This window comes from Miniopterus schreibersii (assembly GCF_964146895.1).
Source record: "Miniopterus schreibersii genome assembly, chromosome: 2".
Taxonomy (NCBI): Eukaryota; Metazoa; Chordata; class Mammalia; order Chiroptera; family Miniopteridae; genus Miniopterus; species Miniopterus schreibersii.
The window spans coordinates 113983734-114001357 of NC_138102.1; the positions used below are offsets into that span (position 1 = coordinate 113983734).

The window sequence follows — 17624 nt, forward strand, 5'->3', positions numbered from 1 at the left end:
TTATCTTTTGTTTGTCAAGCTCCTTGGATCTGTTTATTTTCCCCAAATTTGGGGAAACTTTTGCCATAACTTTTTAAAAAGAAATTTTTGTAAATTTTTTAATTGATTTCAGAGAGAGGGTAGGAAAGGGAGAGAGAGATAGAAACATCAGTGATGAGAAAGAGCCATTGATCAGCTGCCTCCTGCACGCCCCCTACTGGGGTCAAGCCCCAAACCTGGGCAAGTGCCCTGCCCGGAAATCGACCTGTGACCTCCTGGTTCATAGGTCCAAGCTCAACAACTGAGCCAAGCCGGCTGGGCACCATAACTTTTTATTTTTATTTTTTATTCTCTCACCTTTCCTTCTGAGACACAAATCACATATGTGGCAGTTTGATATTGTCTCACAGATCATGGAGATTTTGTTGTTTTTTCAACCACTTTCTTAATTCTTCAAAATGAATAATTTCTGCTTATCTGTTTTTAAATTCCCTGACTCTTCATTCTGACATCACCAATCTGCCAAATTTTTCATCCAGGATATCTTGTTGACCTTTTTTTTTTTAAATTTTAAGAATGTATTTGCTTAGAGCAGCTAAGGTTCACAGCAAAATTGAAGGGAAGATACAGAGATTTCTCACACACTCCCTTCCTCCACACATGCACAGCCTCCCCCACTATCAACATTCCCACCAGAGAGGTACATTTGCTACAATTGATGAACCTACGTGGGCATGTCATTATCACCCCAAATCCATAGTTGACATAGGTTTCACTCTCGGTGGTGTATATTCTATGGGTTTGGATCCAGTGCAGTTTTTCTTTTCTAAGTTTGTACTTTGTGTTACAGAATTTCCATTCGATCATATTTTATTTTTTTCTGTTGAGATTTTCTTTCATATATTCATCACAGCAATATTTCCTTTTTTGGCCCTTGGATATAGTTATAATAGCTGCTCTAAAGTTCTTATCTCTAATTTCAACATCTCAGGGTTATCTCAGGGTTGTTTTCTACTGACTGATTTTCTTTCTCCCGATTGTGAGTCACAGTTCCCTCTAGATGGCTAGTAATTTTTAATTATTTGATGGATACTTTGGATATTATGTTATTGAGTATCCAGATTCTGTAGCATTCCTTTAGTGACTGTAGAGTTTTGTTGCAGTGGGCAGTTCAATTACTGTACGGAGTCACCCCTTATGTGTGGTTTTTGCTTTCTGTGGTTTCAGTTACCTATAGTAACTGAATATACTGAATGGAAAATTCCAGAAATATACAATTCATACATTTTAAATTGTACTGTGTTCTGAGTAGCATTATAAAGTCTCTCGCTGTCCTGCTCCATCCCACTGGCACCCTTTGGCCAGCATATGTCCATTCTGTATACACTACCTGCCTGTTAAGTCACTTAGTAGCCAGAAAATCTCGCTGTTCTTGCTCATCAGAACTCCGTTGTCTCTGAATGACTGTTAGGGTCTCTGATAAAATCATAGCTTCCCAGGCATCGTTTTGTTTATCATCAGGTTTTGTGAATTTTCTCCTTGTGCATGTATAGCTTATTATTTGACGAGTGACTTAGAGAGACTTCTGGAGATTTCTGGTGCTCCTTCTCTGCTCAGCTCCTTTCCTGCGTCTGACCCTGCTGCACAAACCCGGGCCGTGTGAGCACCCTGCGCTTGGTCTGATTCCTGTCTCAGGGAGAATGCTGAGCCTTCCTTGGGCTCTGTCTTCCATGCCTCGGTCTGAAGGTGCCTCCCAGCCAGAAAATCAGGACAGTCATGGGTCTCACCGTGTGTGTTTTTGCTCCCTCGAGGATTACACTCTTGTGCTACCTGTTGGCTAATGTCTGAAAACAGTTGCCTAATTTGTCTAGTACAGTAATTCTTTAGTTTGGGAAGGCTAATCTGCTACCATCATGGTTAGAAGCAAAAGTCTTTTCTACTTACTTTAAAAGACAAACTGAGTGCAAAACACCCATTCAGTCCTGTGCCTCTGAGTCTGAAGGTACTTTTTAAATTGCAAAAATGAATGGCCAATCTCCTTTTTTTATTTATTTTTTTTTCTTCCTTTTTGTATAAAGGATATTTTAAAAATGTTTGAGATCCTTACAGACAGTATTTAAATGACATTGAAGGAAATCCTTACTTTGACATTACCTTGCACACCTAGAAATACAGCCTGACTTGGGGTTATATCCCAGCCCTTGCCTAGCTCTATGACCTTGGGAAGGTACTTAATCTCTCTGGACTCCACAGTCAAATAGAGGATAATACCTCCTTTCTAGGGTTTCTGTGAATTTCAAGTGTTATCAGATGTGTACTGGGAGCCATGCCTGATATATATGTAGTGTGTGTCCATCATTAATTATTAGAACAGTTGGCTGCACTGAGGCTGTGGGTAAGTGACTAGCAAGTCTGTGCTGAACTTTCGGTCTGAACCAAGTCGCAGCACCGAGTAGCGTGTTTTCTAAGCTCCAAGAGATCCTTGTTCACAGGCATGGTGCCTATAAACAGACTCATCTAAAAAGGAGTTCAGCAAATTTGTAGCACAGTTTTTTGTGCTCTGTATTTGTACAGATGTTGGGTATTATTAGTCAAACCAAACAAGCCACTTCCCACGAATTTTGGACAGTGGAAAGTTTTTGTAGCACTGAGATACAATCAATATGTTAACAACCCAGGAATTTGGGATTACCCAAATCCTATCCAGATGAGCTCCCTCACTCCATGTTTCTTTGGGCAATTTTTACTTAACAGCAAAGCTTTGTTTCTGGCTTGGGCTTTGGCCCCACATACCTTTCAGGTGGGCCTTGAGGCGCCTGATTCAAATTTTACTGATTCTTGGAGGATAGCAGCAGTAGCCAGTGTTGGGAGTCAGGCCCTAGAGATGCAAGCAAGCCTTTTCTGATAACATTTTTTCTCTCCCTGCAAGAGAGGTGGCAGTGTCATAGAGAGAACCAAAAGGCCTGCATATTATGCCACTTAAATTAACAGAAGAAATAACAAAATTGAGGAAAACTTGAGGAGGTGAAGCTCAGTTCCTGTGGTCCTGTCCCCCCGAGTCTTCACCAGGCCTCTCCCCCTCTCTGTCCTGCAGGAGGGCTGCTGCTGGAGGGAGAGTCAGTTTCCAGGACTTTGCCATAGTCCTAGGGTGGAACTTTCAAAGCGGTTAAAAAGCCACAGTACTCAGAGAGCAAGGTGAACTTTCCCTAGGTCGGCTTCTCCTCCAGCAGGGCTCTGTTCGGACCACCTCCTTAGGGGCCTGTCCTACCTGAGAAAGATTCTGAGTAGGGAATCCCAGAAGACCTCACTCTCTAGTAAGCTCCTGCTTTTTTGCTAGTTGGGCATGGTGTCTTCTCTGGTCTGAATGGCGCAGCTCAAATACTGGACTTTGGATAAAGCATGGAGCGCAGGGTATCTGGCTGCGCAAACATAGCTCTTGGAGTTCTCCCTGGCACCATCCTAGCTCATTGGTTTTCCACTGGGGTTGGGAGACAAAAATCAATAGCTTCCTTTGTTCTCTCTATAGATATTGGTTAGGGTCTCTTCAGGGAGGTTACCTGATGAAATCTATCAAAATTATACACCAGCAACCCCAGGATTGGGTTGTCTATTAAGGAAAATTCAAATATGTTACTGGAGTACAAACACAAACAGTTTAATCATTTAAACTTCCTAAAACAGTAGGAATTGCTTATAATTCTGAATCCATTTTCTTCTAGAAAACACTTTTATAAATGGCAGTTCAATCCCAGACTAGTGCACATAACCCTTAAAGTAACTATGATTGTAATAATAGTCACACTTCAGTTATACCAAATCCTATTTTTTAACTCAGGCTTATTTTGGCAAGAGAATTCATGTTGAGCTCCAATTTAATATGCCTAAACTGTATTTCCCACAGGCTTGTAGGATGTGGGGTGGACCAGAAAAACTGTTAATCAAGTCTTAAGGAAACCATTCATTGTTATGTGAGTGGAAGCCCCCACTTCCTTACCCAGTCCCTCTGTCCCTTACTGTACACACCCACCACTCACTGCCCCCCAGCACATACACACGCATGTGAGCACACACACATGAGCACACGTACATATCCTATTATCAGAGCCTCCTTGGAAACACAGGAATCATAAAATTGATGAATTTTCTACTTTGTTTATAAATGGTGGGAAGGTAGGCAATTCCTGTTCTTACTAGAAAAGATTTGTTTCTTGCCTCTCAGGTTAAATTTATGAGTTTATTTTTTCCTGGTCAATGTTGATACATGTACAGTGATTCAGTTCTTTCATATTATGTACTATATTTAGGTACTTTACATGTTAAATAGGTGACTGCAGGCTGACAGTAACTTGAATATCACGGTAAAATATCATAGCCCAAAGCAGTCGCTTTATCTTGGATTAGTTTACATTTTGATAATATAATCATTGAAACTGTATGATTTCCAAATGTATTGCATCTTCAAAAGAAAACTGAGATTTTTAACTTCCAAAATGGCACGTGTCAATGTTTCCAAACAACAAAGTCGTTCCCTATCAGGAAACAGAGGAAAATATGTCAAAATGTTACGCTCTGTGTTGGGAGGGAGAGACCCTGTGGTGGATGTGTTTTGTTTAAATTATAAATCATCTTGCTTCTCATGGAAAAGCAAAGCAGGAACAAGGAAGGTGTCCCAAGCTAACATATGTCTCCTCTCACCGTAAGTTACTTACTTACAGAAAGCAATGGGGGAGACACTGGTGCTTTCAGCCGTGTTTTAATGTTCAGTAGTCTCAGGCTTTCCAAAAAAGCCTGAGAAATCAAACCTTTAGTCCAGAGCACAGTGCCAGTTACTGCCTGGCATCCAATAAGTGTACCCTGAAGATGCAATGAGGAAACGCCATGATTCTTAAGCATGAGGCACCTAAAAGTAGGCTAACCAAAATGTACATAGGATTTCTGACAGTATTTGTAGCAGGCCAGACACAGCTTAATGCACACAGACCTTGATCTGGGTTACAAAGTGTCACCTTTAAAATCGCTTGGCTAGATGTCAAGAATGAGAAAGTGAAAGATATTAGAAGATAAAGCTGTAGAAGATGCATTTGCTTGGGTGTATAAATCCCCCCCCCCAAATGCATCCCATTTGTATTCCCTATGCAGCAACATTAACCAAGTCAAATTTCCTTTTGTCTGTGGGTTTTTTTCCTTTTTTAATGTATTGACCTTTTGGAGACTACATGGATTTGTATTCCATTCCAAAACAATACTCAGCAGAAACATCAGCGGTTTAAATATTTTAAACAGAGATGGGTCAAGAGTGATTACGGAAGCAGTTGGGAACCACCAGAGCAATAGGAGCAGAACCACTGGTGTGGATATGACGTGTTCACCACTGTCCCACTTAAATTACAGGGAAGGCCTTGAATTCCATTGGAGACTCCAAGCTGCAATGGGCAGCCATGGCACTGCCAGCACTCTTCTCTCTTATAATTGGCTTTGGTTTTGGAGCCTTATACTGGAAGGTAAGTGTTGTTTTTTTCGTCTTTTTTAAATATGTCTTTATTGATTTCAGAGAGAGGAAGGGAGAGGGAGAGAGAGAGATAGTAACATCAAATGATGAGAGTCATTGATTGGCTGCCTCCTGCACGCCCCCCACTGGGATCAAGCCCTTACCGGGAAGTGAACTTCGATCTCCGGGATCCTAGGTTGATGCTCAATGTCTGAGCCACACTGGCCAGGCTTTCTTTCTTTTTTTTTTCTCAGAAACTTCCTGAGCTGTATTTACATAAATGATTAACAAACAAACTGCCCTTTTCTGAGAAAGGATCTCACCAGAAAAATGGTAAAATAGGTGAAGTTCAACCTTAACTTAGTCTCAGCAACACTGAAATCCTGGAAAGGTTTCTCTACATTATCTGTTACACTTTGGAGACAACTCTGGCTAAGAATGCACACTTAAGAAATAGGAACTGGTTTTAACAGCTTTAACTAAATACCAAATGGAAGAAAATATGCTGAAAATCTTATGACGTGGTTAAAGCCAGACAGAAATATTATTTATATTATTTGCTATTTTGAAGTTCTACTCTTTTGTTTTCTTCTTACTGAAGCCTGTCGAAAAGTTTTAAATGTGCTAGATCATTGTGATTCAGCTTTTTGAAATTTCTTTTGAATTTGATGACTATTTCTTTCAGTTTCATTACATTTTTCCCTCCAACATTCTAAAAATGTTGAGTCGATAATATCAGGCTCTTTTTATAATTTCTTACTGGGAAAAATATTTTACATCATGCTGCATGCTGAAGAAAACTGGTATTGTGGAGTTACTGACATAAAAGATAGCGGAGACCACTTACCTCTTAAATATGATAGGATTCATTGATATTTTCACGATATATATCATTGTTCTTTTTCCAGAAGAAACAACCAAATCTTACAAGGGCAGTTGAAAATATACAGATTAATGAAGAGGATAATGAGATAAGGTATTTTTGTTTTCCATTGTCATTTCACGTACCATACACACGCTCATGTCTGTAAGCTGTGGTTCACTCTTATAATAGCAGCTCCCAACCAGTGTCTTCCAAGTCTTTGTCCACACTTCTAACCTCTCACTCTCTCTTCTAGCCTACATCTATCTACATTTCCCTGTAGAATACCTTCATAATCTTAGGGTATCAGAAGCGGTCCTCTCTATTTCTGTAAGCCGAATTTTGCTCAGACTCCTACTCATGGTGTGTCGTAGGCACGTTTGCTTAATTGTCCTTTTCCACACTGTTACCAAGACATACCCATTCCTCTCTCAAGTCTCTCACAAGCTCTGTTTTTGGCTATAGTGATTATCTTCATCCAAATCTTTGGCCGAGTTGCTGCCACAGAATCTTTCTTTTACTTTGCCCCTCTAAACTCTGTCTTTGTCTCATTTTTCCTTAAACTTTGGTTCATAATATCTCTTCCTAGTGTGATTTTTCTCTTGCATACTTAATATGTTTGACTTCACTCTAGTTTTTAGAGCCCTTTTCCCCAGCCTATTATTTTCTCCAAAGTCAAATATAAAAATTGTTTTAAGATACCTTTCCATTTACTATAGCTGACCCTGATCACGTTTTTACCTTATGCCATATTGCCCCAGTACTGATATTTTGATTTTATATTGTTATAACTTTTACTTGTCATGTTACTTTCTCTCAGATCATGGCTATGTATATACATTCACATAAGTGCATATTAAACGCATATAAGCATTTTTTGGTTTGTGTATATGCATATGCATAGAGAATTTTAAAATCTACTTGCATTTTATGACTATATTGAGGCAGATAAAGTCTTCCCCCATCCTTACAGTAATACTTATGAAGGTAAGCTTCCTACTCAGCTTTGCAACCTTTTGTTACTGTATTTACAGAAAAATTAATCTGCCTTTTACAATGCTCAGATCATGGTGTATGTACTTCAGAATGTCTGTCCAAAAGCAAATAAGCATTTTTCTTATTGTTTTTTAGTATGTTGCAAGAAAAAGAGAGAGAGTTTCAAGAAGTGTAATTGTGGCTGTATCAACACTGTTACTTTCGTACATTGGTAAGTTTTTAGAATTCAAGTGGAAAGATTTAACAAGAACTATAAAGCTTCTTAGACTCCAGAATTTAGAAACAAAATGTATTGTCTTCTGTTAAGCTGATGCCAGTATGTTAACTGAAAAGCTGTTACATAATTGAACTGTGCTTTTCAAATCTAGTTATATTCTGAAGTTTTGAAAGGCAAAGCAATGTTAGTCCTGACAATTCATCTTGTATGGGAGATATATAAAACATTAACAGTTAAGTGTTTATTATTTTTGAGGGCAGAAAATAAATTACACAAGAGAATAGAATAAATCAGGACTAAAATGAAATATTAATAGCGGAAGAATAAATAAAATCAATTTCAATTAGGTGTCATTACTGTAACATGATAGAAAAAGTATTTCATTTATTAGATGCTGAAAGGAGCAAAAAACAAAAAATACTTCCCTGCCATTTTTAGGAAAAGGAGAAAAGGTTAAAATATCTTACAGTCAGAAGAGGGAAATTGTCAAGGTAAAGTGTCACCTGCCACATGACTGGTAATCACTACGCCTCATCACAGTACAAAGCCCAGGACACACTGAATATGAACCATTGATAGACACCTGCAGTGATTATGTGGGTCTGTGGAGGGCTTGTGGGGGGAAGGAGGGAGAAATCATGTCCAGGAGGCACTGATGCTCACATCTCCTCTCCCAGCTCCTGAACTCCAGACACTGTTGGGGGAGCACCCTGAGTGGCACTAACCTGGTCTAACATAGAGTCATGCTCTTCTCACTTTCACTTCTGCTAACTGGCTCTTACTTTTGTTATGCCCTGGGGAATCCTGAGTGCATTTATTACAGTGGAGTATGAGTGGTCTCTTGTGCTTTTTATTTCTTCCCATCCTCTCAGGATCAGAGGATCACTTACTCTCCTAGATGGTATAGATATGGTCAGTGGTGACCTGGGCTTTTTCTTTACAGGTCACTGTCCTGACTTTCAGTTCTGTCCCAGATTCTGACATTTCTCTCTAGATTGAAACTTCACCAGGGAAACTGGGTCACAGAGCCTTTTGCCTCCTCCAGGGGAGCGCTCACTGTTTATTATAGTTATAGAACATCGTTTTCAGCTATCCAAAATAACATGCTATAATAATAATCATGCCACATATTTCTCTGACACTTTAACCCTGCTACTGCACAGACTTATTTTTGCCTTTAATCATGCCCTTGATCACTGTGTCCAAAGCAAATGTATACACCCTTAGCTCGGCTTTTTTATTTTTCTGGAGTTATATTCCCCAAGATGAAATCATTGTTTTTTCTTAGAAACCTATATCTCTGCCCCTCAACCCCAGCACAAGCCTCACTGTATCTTCCCTGCCTGTCATTTCAGTTCTCCTAAGCCAGGCATCCACAAATCATACAGCAAATGGTTAATTGAGTATTAAAAACTCAAGTAATGTCTTTGGTTGTTTGGTTCTGGATTGCATTGCTGGGATCTTGTTTTGGCACACAGGTCTTTAATCATGTGGTTTTTAATTGTAGCATTTGTCCTGTGACATCTGGAGAGTTGATTATGTGATGGGAAAACCCAGGGCACTTGTTTAAGAGGGAAAAAAAAGGCATCTTAAAGCAATTGTAGTCAAGCAACTTATGCATCTGTCTACTAGGGGAACATGCAAGGACAGGAGCTAAGTCCATCTGGTTCTTGCTGTGTCTCCTCACTTATTGCCTGTGCATTGTAGGCTCTCAGGAAATGTTTGTTGAATGAACAACTGAGTGAATGAATACACGCTAAATGAAAATTTACCAAGCAGTAAGAACATTATGCCTATAGTTTACAGTGCTATATTGTACACATAAAAGTGTGTTGAGGGTAGATCTCACATTACATGTTCTTGCCTCAAAAAACTGAAAAAAAAAGTTTATCTTTTAAAAAGTGAAATAGGGTTTATTTTTATCTTGTGTGCATGTGTGTGTGTAATTTGCTGATTTTGGTCACTAGAACAGTAAAGTGTGCACAGCAAGGGGGAATATACTCATATGGGAAATGACTAACTTATTTCTCCTAAAATATAAATTATTGTACATGTATAAATCAAATCAAATAGGTGAAAAACGAAGCCCTGAATTTTTTAGAAATAAACTTACCATATATCGAGTAGTCAGTAAAATGAAGTGTCATTCTCCTTCATAAAGTACCTTCCCCTCATCTCTGCAAAGCTCTCTCAGGACTCCGCGCAGATACACAACCTCCAAAAAGCGGACTGCCCTAATGAAGGTAGTCTCTCTCTATGGCCCTCTGTGTTTCATGTTACATTTCATATGACATATAATACTAATATATTAGTAGGTCATCACAGCAAGTTACATAGACATGTGTCCTCTTCTAAGCCATAAGCTCTTAGAAGGTTTCCGAATTTCATTTTGGAATCCCACCAAACTCTTTAGCTTATACTTTGTGCATGCAAGTGATCAAATAAATATTTGTTCAGTAAATGAATGGAGAGGTGAATGAGCTATCTCAGAGTACTGCAATAATGTGAGAATAAAATTTATGGAAATGAAAACAAGAATAGGCCCGGCCAGCGTGGCTCAGCGGTTGAGCATCGACCTAGGATCCAGGAGATCGCGGTTCGATTCCCAGTCAGGGCACAGGCCCGGGTTGCAGGCTCGATCCCCAGTAGGGGGCGTGCAGGAGGCAGCTGATCAGTGACTCTCTCATCATTGATGTTTCTATCTCTCTCTCTTTCCCTCCCTCCTTTCCTCTCTCTGAAATCAATAAAGATATATTTAAAATAACAACAAGAATAGACTTGTGTATGTGGAAGTAAACAAGTCAAATGCTGAAGAAAGGAAAAAGAGGCAGCTCATTATCATGAATCTGCAGGCTCCAAAGTGAAAATGTGTATCACTTGTAATCACTTATGGGGTACCCACTGTATAGAGGAAAGCCTTTGCTTGGCCCCATCCCAGGACAAGTTTAAAACTCCCAAGGAACTCTGAGCATAATTTGGGGCAAAGGATGTGGTGGAGGGAAAGGTTTGGGAGAGCTGACTGACATGGTAGAAGAAATGTGCTGAAAACTAAGAACAACAGTAGTAAAAAGTACCAAGATAGAAATGAAATGAGTTGTAATTATATATTTTTAAAATTGGACATAATTTGGATTATATTCATTTTCTTGGTTAACAAGAGGGGGAAGTCCAAAGGGAATAAGTCGGGATTTATGGAGAGGGTTTCTGCCTGAGATGGAAGTTTCAGTAACTAAAACAAATTAAATCAGGAAAAATATTGGAACACTAGAACAGAAAGCAATGGGACACTTAGTTCGCCAAAGGAAATAACTATATGAAGAGGAGCATTTGATATTTTAACTTCAAAAATAGAACATGGAAGGAATGTAAGATAATGACCTCTGAGAGAAAATGTACTAAAGCTGTGTTTATTTAACATCAAACGTGAAAAGTACCTACAAGAAAAGTTAAAAATCCACTTGGTCAATTAGCTGATGACAAGTATTCATATGTAGCACCCCACAAGAACTTTTCATTTATTGGGTTGTATATAGCACGGTTTAAGAGAAAGAAAGAAAGAAAATAGAATATATTATAGGAAAATCTTGCTCTTCACTCTTCCCACAAACTCTAATAGGTGCATTATTGGATACAAAGCTTTATGTAACCTAGTTGTATCCTCAAATTGCTTATAGCCTACAAAAGGAAATAGGACATATGCATAATAACCTACTTTTAAAAGTTTAAAAAGTAGCTAAAGGAGCTTACAAGGAAGATGCAGTAAGAGATCCAAGGCAAGGCCATTGCATATGGTTGTACAGGATGTGCCTGCAACATAGCTCTAGATATTGGTCTGGGTGGCACCCCTTAGAATTGTACCATGCAAACCCATATACAGTTGTTTTATTTGAAGGGAGAAAAAAAATCACTAGCAACAGGAGAAAGGCTTCATTGTGTAGGTAATGGAGGTGGCACTGGTACTGAGCTAGATGTCAAATGATTGGTACAAATTTCTTAGCACTAGGGAAGGGGTAATCTGAATATTGCAAATGGCATAAGCTAAGTCCGAGGCCAAAAGTACAGAGTGTGTTCCAGAGTCAGTTTGTTCAGTTGGAGGTCACACATAAAGAGAGAGAGTGCTGAGAAGAAAGTGTGGGGATCAGTTTGAAAAATTCCCAGTTATGTGACTTATACGCTATTGAGTAACATAAGAAGCTGTTGGAGGGTTCAGAAAAGATGATACAATCAAAGCAGAGTTTTAGGAAAGTAATCAGATGCCAGTGAGTGCACTTTGGAGGCTGATCTTCTAAACAGATGTGAGAGAATGCTGACCTGAACTAAGGTCAGGGCCACAGAAACAGGAAAGCATGGACCATTTTGGAAACCTTGCAGTAAAAGAATCAACAAATCCTTGTTACTGAAGAGCTGTGAGATTCAACATAACTGGAAGTACTTACGGGACTAACCTGATGGTAGTGCCGTTCAAAGAAAATAAAAGGAGCTATTAGTAAATATTGACCTGTGCCACATATGTTAGACTGGAATTCAGAGAACAGGCAGGGGTGAAAATAATAGATTTGGGAGTTGGGAGTCATCTACAAAGAATTTTGAGACCCTGGTCGAAGGACTGCATAGTCGCCCAAAAGGCCCAGTTTGGTTGACAGTAAACAGCATGAGTTGTAGACACTCAGCAGTGTTTATTGACTTGCCCAAGCGTGGTAAGAGTAGAAAATAGTTCGTATTATAATGAGGCTGGTGGAGAGATTTCCTAAACAAAACACAACCTGGGAGCTTCCTATAGACCTAAGACAAACCGCAGTAGGTCCTACAATTGGAATGCAGATGAACTTGAGTCAAATTTGTTCATTTAGGGCACAGGATATAGGAATGATTGGCTACCAAATGGCTAGACTCTTACCAGATATTTCCTAAGAATTTGTGGAGCTTTGGAGTTTTTTATTTTCGAGCTCTTTTCTGTAGACGCATTGTGATGCAAAGGATTAGATGGGATTAGACTTGGGTTCAAGCCGTGGCTCTGAATATTTAACTAGCTGTAGGTTCCTGAATGAGTCAGTTGTCTTTTAAGCCCTGGTTTTTCTCATATAATAATGGGATAATATATTCACCCTGCTTATTTCATGAAGTTGTTGCAAAAATCCCAGGGTGGTATTGTAAAAATTACAGTTTTATTCTATGGGAAAACTGTTGTCAGCTTTCAAGTTTATTTTCTTTACTAAATAATCCAGGGACAAAATCAGAAATAGATTTCTAACCGTGCTTTTCTGTATTTAAATTTATAATTGTAATTTATTCATAGCTTTTACATACATATACATATATATACACACACACATATGTGTATATACACATCCCTTTGCTTTTCTGTGATTCCCTTTTGCTTTTCTAACTAAGCTTTGTTTTTAAAATATCTGCTGTGTATTTTGGATTTCTGAAGATTTCTCTTCATGCCTCTTAATTTTCCTCCAGGATTTAATGCTGCTTCCCTAAATACAGGTTCTCTAGTTCCTAGTGCACTCTGTTTGGTAAATTGTCGTGTAATATGGTTTTTAGTATACTGCATTTAGAAAGACTTGAAAAAATCCTGCACTTCTTATCACTCATAATACGGAATTTTATACACAACCTGTGCAGTGATCTCAAATATCTTAAAACCAGTCATCTGTGATTCTGGAATTAATAAATAAGAACAAAGACGGGGAAAGGAATGAATTAGAAAGAAAAGAAATGCAAAAATGCATGTTTAGGGGCTGTGATTGAAGATAGCATGAAGATACTGTCTGTAATTAAAAAAAAAATAGACAAGGAAGTACAAATATTTCACTTGAAAGTTGCGAAATCTGAAAGCTGAGTCCAAAGCTCAGCGGTTAACAGCAGCACCGAAGAACTAAAACAAAGTCTGGCTTTCGTGCTTCAACAAGTACAATACGCTGTGCCGAGGCCAAATGAGCCTTCCAGAGGCTTCGTGAGCATGCGCTGCCAGGGTTTCTGTCTTTCTGGTTTTGTTTGACCGTATGGAATGACACCTTGCTGCAGCCATCTCCTCGCTGGGAGAGTCATGGCTAGAACCTGGCCAGGCGGCCCAGACGGCGGCTCTGCTCCGTGACCAGGAGGCGGTTACTGGCTGGTGGCCTCTGACCAGCTTCTCCAGCTGTCCCAGATATCTCCTTCATGCTACTCCGTCTCTTCCCACTTCACCTCTCTCTAAACACTGCCTTTGGCCTTCAAATGCTCTCCCCTGGCCACCTGCCTGCTACCTTTTCATAGCTTTGTTAGAGAAATTTAAGGCTACATAGGTTGATAACCCTTTTACCACAAATGGAAATCATCTGTGGTATGCTTGGGGGTACAGAAGCCACAGGCTATTCAGTCATCCATTTTTATTTTATTTTTATTTTTTATATGTATTGATTTAAGAGAGAGTAAGAGAGAGAGATAGAAACATCAATGATGACAGAGTCATTGGTCAATTGCCTCCTGCGCACCCCTACTGGGGATCGAGCCCGCAACCCAGGCATACGCCCTGACCGGGAATCGAACCTCGATCTCCTGGATCATAGGTTGATGCTCAACCGCTGAGCCACTCCGGCCGGGCCATTCATCCATTTTTACATGCAAGAAATTGTTATTAAATATTACGTTGTGCCAGGCACTTTACCAGATATTGAAGTATGGCAGGAAGGGAAAAAGAGACAAAGCTCCCTGTCCTCACAGAGCTTACATTCAATAGGAGCAGACAGGTAATAAGATCATTTCAGATAATGTTTGATGTTACCAGGGAGATCGTAGAGCGTGATTGATCACTGCATCTAGGGAAACATTGTCCCTAGTTATTTTAGGCTGTGTAAGTAGAGCATACATTGTAAGCCTGTTGCTAATTCTGTAGTCCTATGAATTCAGCTATTGAGAATGAAGAGGAGGCAGAAAGCAGATACGCCCTAATCTTTCTCTTTGTATTTTCTCTCTAGGCGGGTAACAGTTCATGTTTGCTTCATAAATGAAGCAGCTTTAAACAAATTCATATTCTGTCTGGAGTGACAGACCGTGTCTTTTCCTGTTCTTGCGACCCATGACTCTATATGGATGATTCAGAAATTGGAACAAAGTGTTTTACTGTGAAACTGGCACTGAATTAATCATCTATAAAGAAGAACTTGCATGGAGCAGGACTCTATATTAAGGACCCGGGGGACTTGTAGTGTCATTTAGAACCTGCAACTGCTGTTGGGAGAGAAAGCACGTGTCCCAGACTGCACGCCCATTCTGCATGCCTCCAGAAATGTCTAATTGCTGAAAAGCCACATAGCTTTATTTTTAGTTACAACCTGCAGTTTGTAGTTATCTTGGTTCCTTCAAGTAGAGTTCAGCCTGGATAGCCGGGGTAAGAATTTTTCTCAAAGGGATCTAGAAGAATTTTAAAGACAAAAACTCAATAGCATCAGCCACGGCACATCCAAAAAGCAGTGGAGAAAAAAGTGATGGGAGTAGGTACCCGGTCAGCCTTTTAGCCGCTGATTAATGATACGGGCCTGACCTCGGTCTCTTCCTGATATAAACCGTGCTCACCCGCATCCCACTGGACAAATGGACATGGTTGGCTGGGTCTGTCCATGCGGAGGAGCCAGCACTGAGTTGGAACAGTGATGCCTTTGCGGAGGGCAGACTCCCCAAGAGTCATCGCACAAAGAAGCTATGAACACTGAACAAACAGCAGGACAGTCGCCGAGGAGGGCATTTGTCACCCCTGGTGAGGTGGCCTTTTCCCTTGACCACTGTAAGAGTGTATAAATCATGCTTGCAAAATAGATTACAAAACGTTTATATTCTGAAACTATTACAGACTTATGCGAAGGCACCTAGGAGAAATCGCTGAATGTATGAAGGTCTGCCATGGGAGAGAGCAAAAATAAATTACGATATTTAGTATCTGAGGTTAGAAATCCACACCCACATGCTGATCCGGGTGTTGAAACTAGGTTACTTGGCTTTTTCAAGAATGCAAGGAATCAGGAAACTCTACTTATTTATAGTATAATCACCATTATCTGTTTAAAGGATCCATTTATTTAAAACCAGGCACTCTGTATCCATTAAGGTTTATGAATTAAATAAAAAGAGAGCTTTATGTAGTTATGCATGTCAGTTTGCTATTTAAAATGTATGACAGTGTTTGTCATATTAAGAGTGAATTTGGCAGGAATTCCCAAGGTGGACATTGCGCTTTTAAACTACAACTTATAAGACATTGTGTGAATTTCCCTTGCTAATTGTTGTTGTTTTTTTATGGTCAAAGAAACATCTGACTAAAGTCAAAGAATGATTTCTTATGGCTTATTTTGAAGGAAGTTCTTTTACTCTATCATGAATGTACACCTAAAGGAATCCAAAGCTTTCCATTATGACTTAATCTTCATAATAACATTGCCGTGTGCTTCCACCATCCGATGACCATGTGCAATGCAGTGATTCAGAAGGGCATGAAAAACTCACTGCTAGCTTTCCTTCGATTTCTAGAGTCTGAGAACTTTTAGTGTCGTTGGATTTTAGCTTATGTTCAAAGCTAATCCAAATACAACTTCAATACGTGGCCTTTGCTCTTTTTTTGTACCAAAGAGCCCAAATGATTTCTATGATCCCTTCTCTAAACGGCTGTGGTTCCTCGAACACTAATCATTTTTCTCTGATACAACCCAGTGCTTTGGAAAGCTGCATTGACTTATTTAGGCCCTCAGATATCCCATGGTATAATCAATGAGTAATATAACAGAGATCAGAGATCAGTTTAATTGCTGAAAGGACCTGCCCCAGGCATGTGACATTGTTTTGAGGAAAATAGACATAGATAGTATGAGCTATGTGAGTAGGTCATGAGTAGATTGGGAAGGTTGATACTTAATAGTTTGACTTGTTTCACCAATGGTTTCGATTTTCTTAGGCACGTGACAGTGCCGTTTAATGAGCTTGAAAGTACAATAAATGTACTTTTGTTCTCAGCTAGTATCTGGGTTTTAACCCTCAAGGACAGGGTCCTAATCAATAGAGTTAAATAAACAAATTCAGCAGGTTATGAAATCTGGCATGGTAGGCAAGGGGAGATATACTATGCCTCATTAAATGTATTGGTTCATTGAGAAGTATATGGATTACCAATTTTTAAAACACTGAAGTTCCATAAAATGCATGAACAATAGAAAAATGCTGAATATTATTTTGGATGCTAGCTGCTTGGGCATTAACTGTGTCATGTCTGCTTTAAGATAAAAAAATACATATATATTTGCTTTGTCTCATCCAGTATGTGTTCCGAATATTCTTCTTCATAAATCAGTTTCAAAACTGCCTTTTAAACTGATCTCAGAAGTCTACAGATTCTAAATTATACCTAAAGCTTTGCACCTCTTTGGTAGAACCCAAGTTTATAAAGAAACTGGCTCTGTGATCAACTGTTCCTGCCCAGTGATATCGAAGTGTTCCTGGATTTTGTATTATAATCTAAGGTGCTGACCATACTGCCACTTTTTAATGAATCAGAGACAAATTTGTTGTTTTAAAATATAATAATTGAATAAGTAACCTATCCTCTTAAGAAAGGACTAAGTATGTGGAAAATGAAAAGTATGTGTCCATAAGGAAGTGTTTGTTTTTAGTAACAAACACATTTCATTGAGCATTAAAATACTTTGAGAAATTTTGTGGCATACTTTGGGATTCTAATTATTTGAAGTTAAATTAAAAAAAAAAAAAAATCTATTCAGAATTCATCGATATTTCTTAATGTTTTTTCCTGCAGCTAGGTTTTGGTTTCAAAATGTAATTCCAAAAGGCAGTTTGGCATAGTAGGATAAGTGTTGGGAAAACTATAAGTCTCCACTCTGCTGTTGACTGATTCTGGTCAATCACCTCCCCTCACTGGGTCTCAGTTTTGTATTTATCCATATGACGAACTCAGAGGGCTCACGTTAGGTGGGAAACCTACTGATATATGACTGACAGAAGATAAAATAGAGCTGAAACTGTCCCATGAAAAATAGCCAACTCTAATCTCTGTGAATAAGCAATTTGAACATAAAAAGTCATTGCTGTTC

At 39.2% G+C, this 17624-nt stretch overlaps 1 protein-coding gene across 2 annotated transcripts in view; it reads left to right on the forward strand.

Moving 5' to 3' along the window:
* Positions 1–17270, forward strand: part of KITLG (KIT ligand) — an 80260-nt gene extending 62990 nt beyond the window's left edge. For both annotated transcript variants that reach the window (XM_081127680.1, XM_081127681.1), the window contains 4 exons: positions 5371–5480; positions 6376–6443; positions 7461–7536; positions 14508–17270. In XM_081127680.1, coding sequence (XP_080983806.1) covers positions 5371–5480; positions 6376–6443; positions 7461–7500 — 218 coding nt within the window. In that variant the 3' untranslated portion in view covers positions 7501–7536; positions 14508–17270. The remainder of the gene's footprint in view (positions 1–5370; positions 5481–6375; positions 6444–7460; positions 7537–14507) is intronic.
* Positions 17271–17624: the final 354 nt, after the last annotated feature.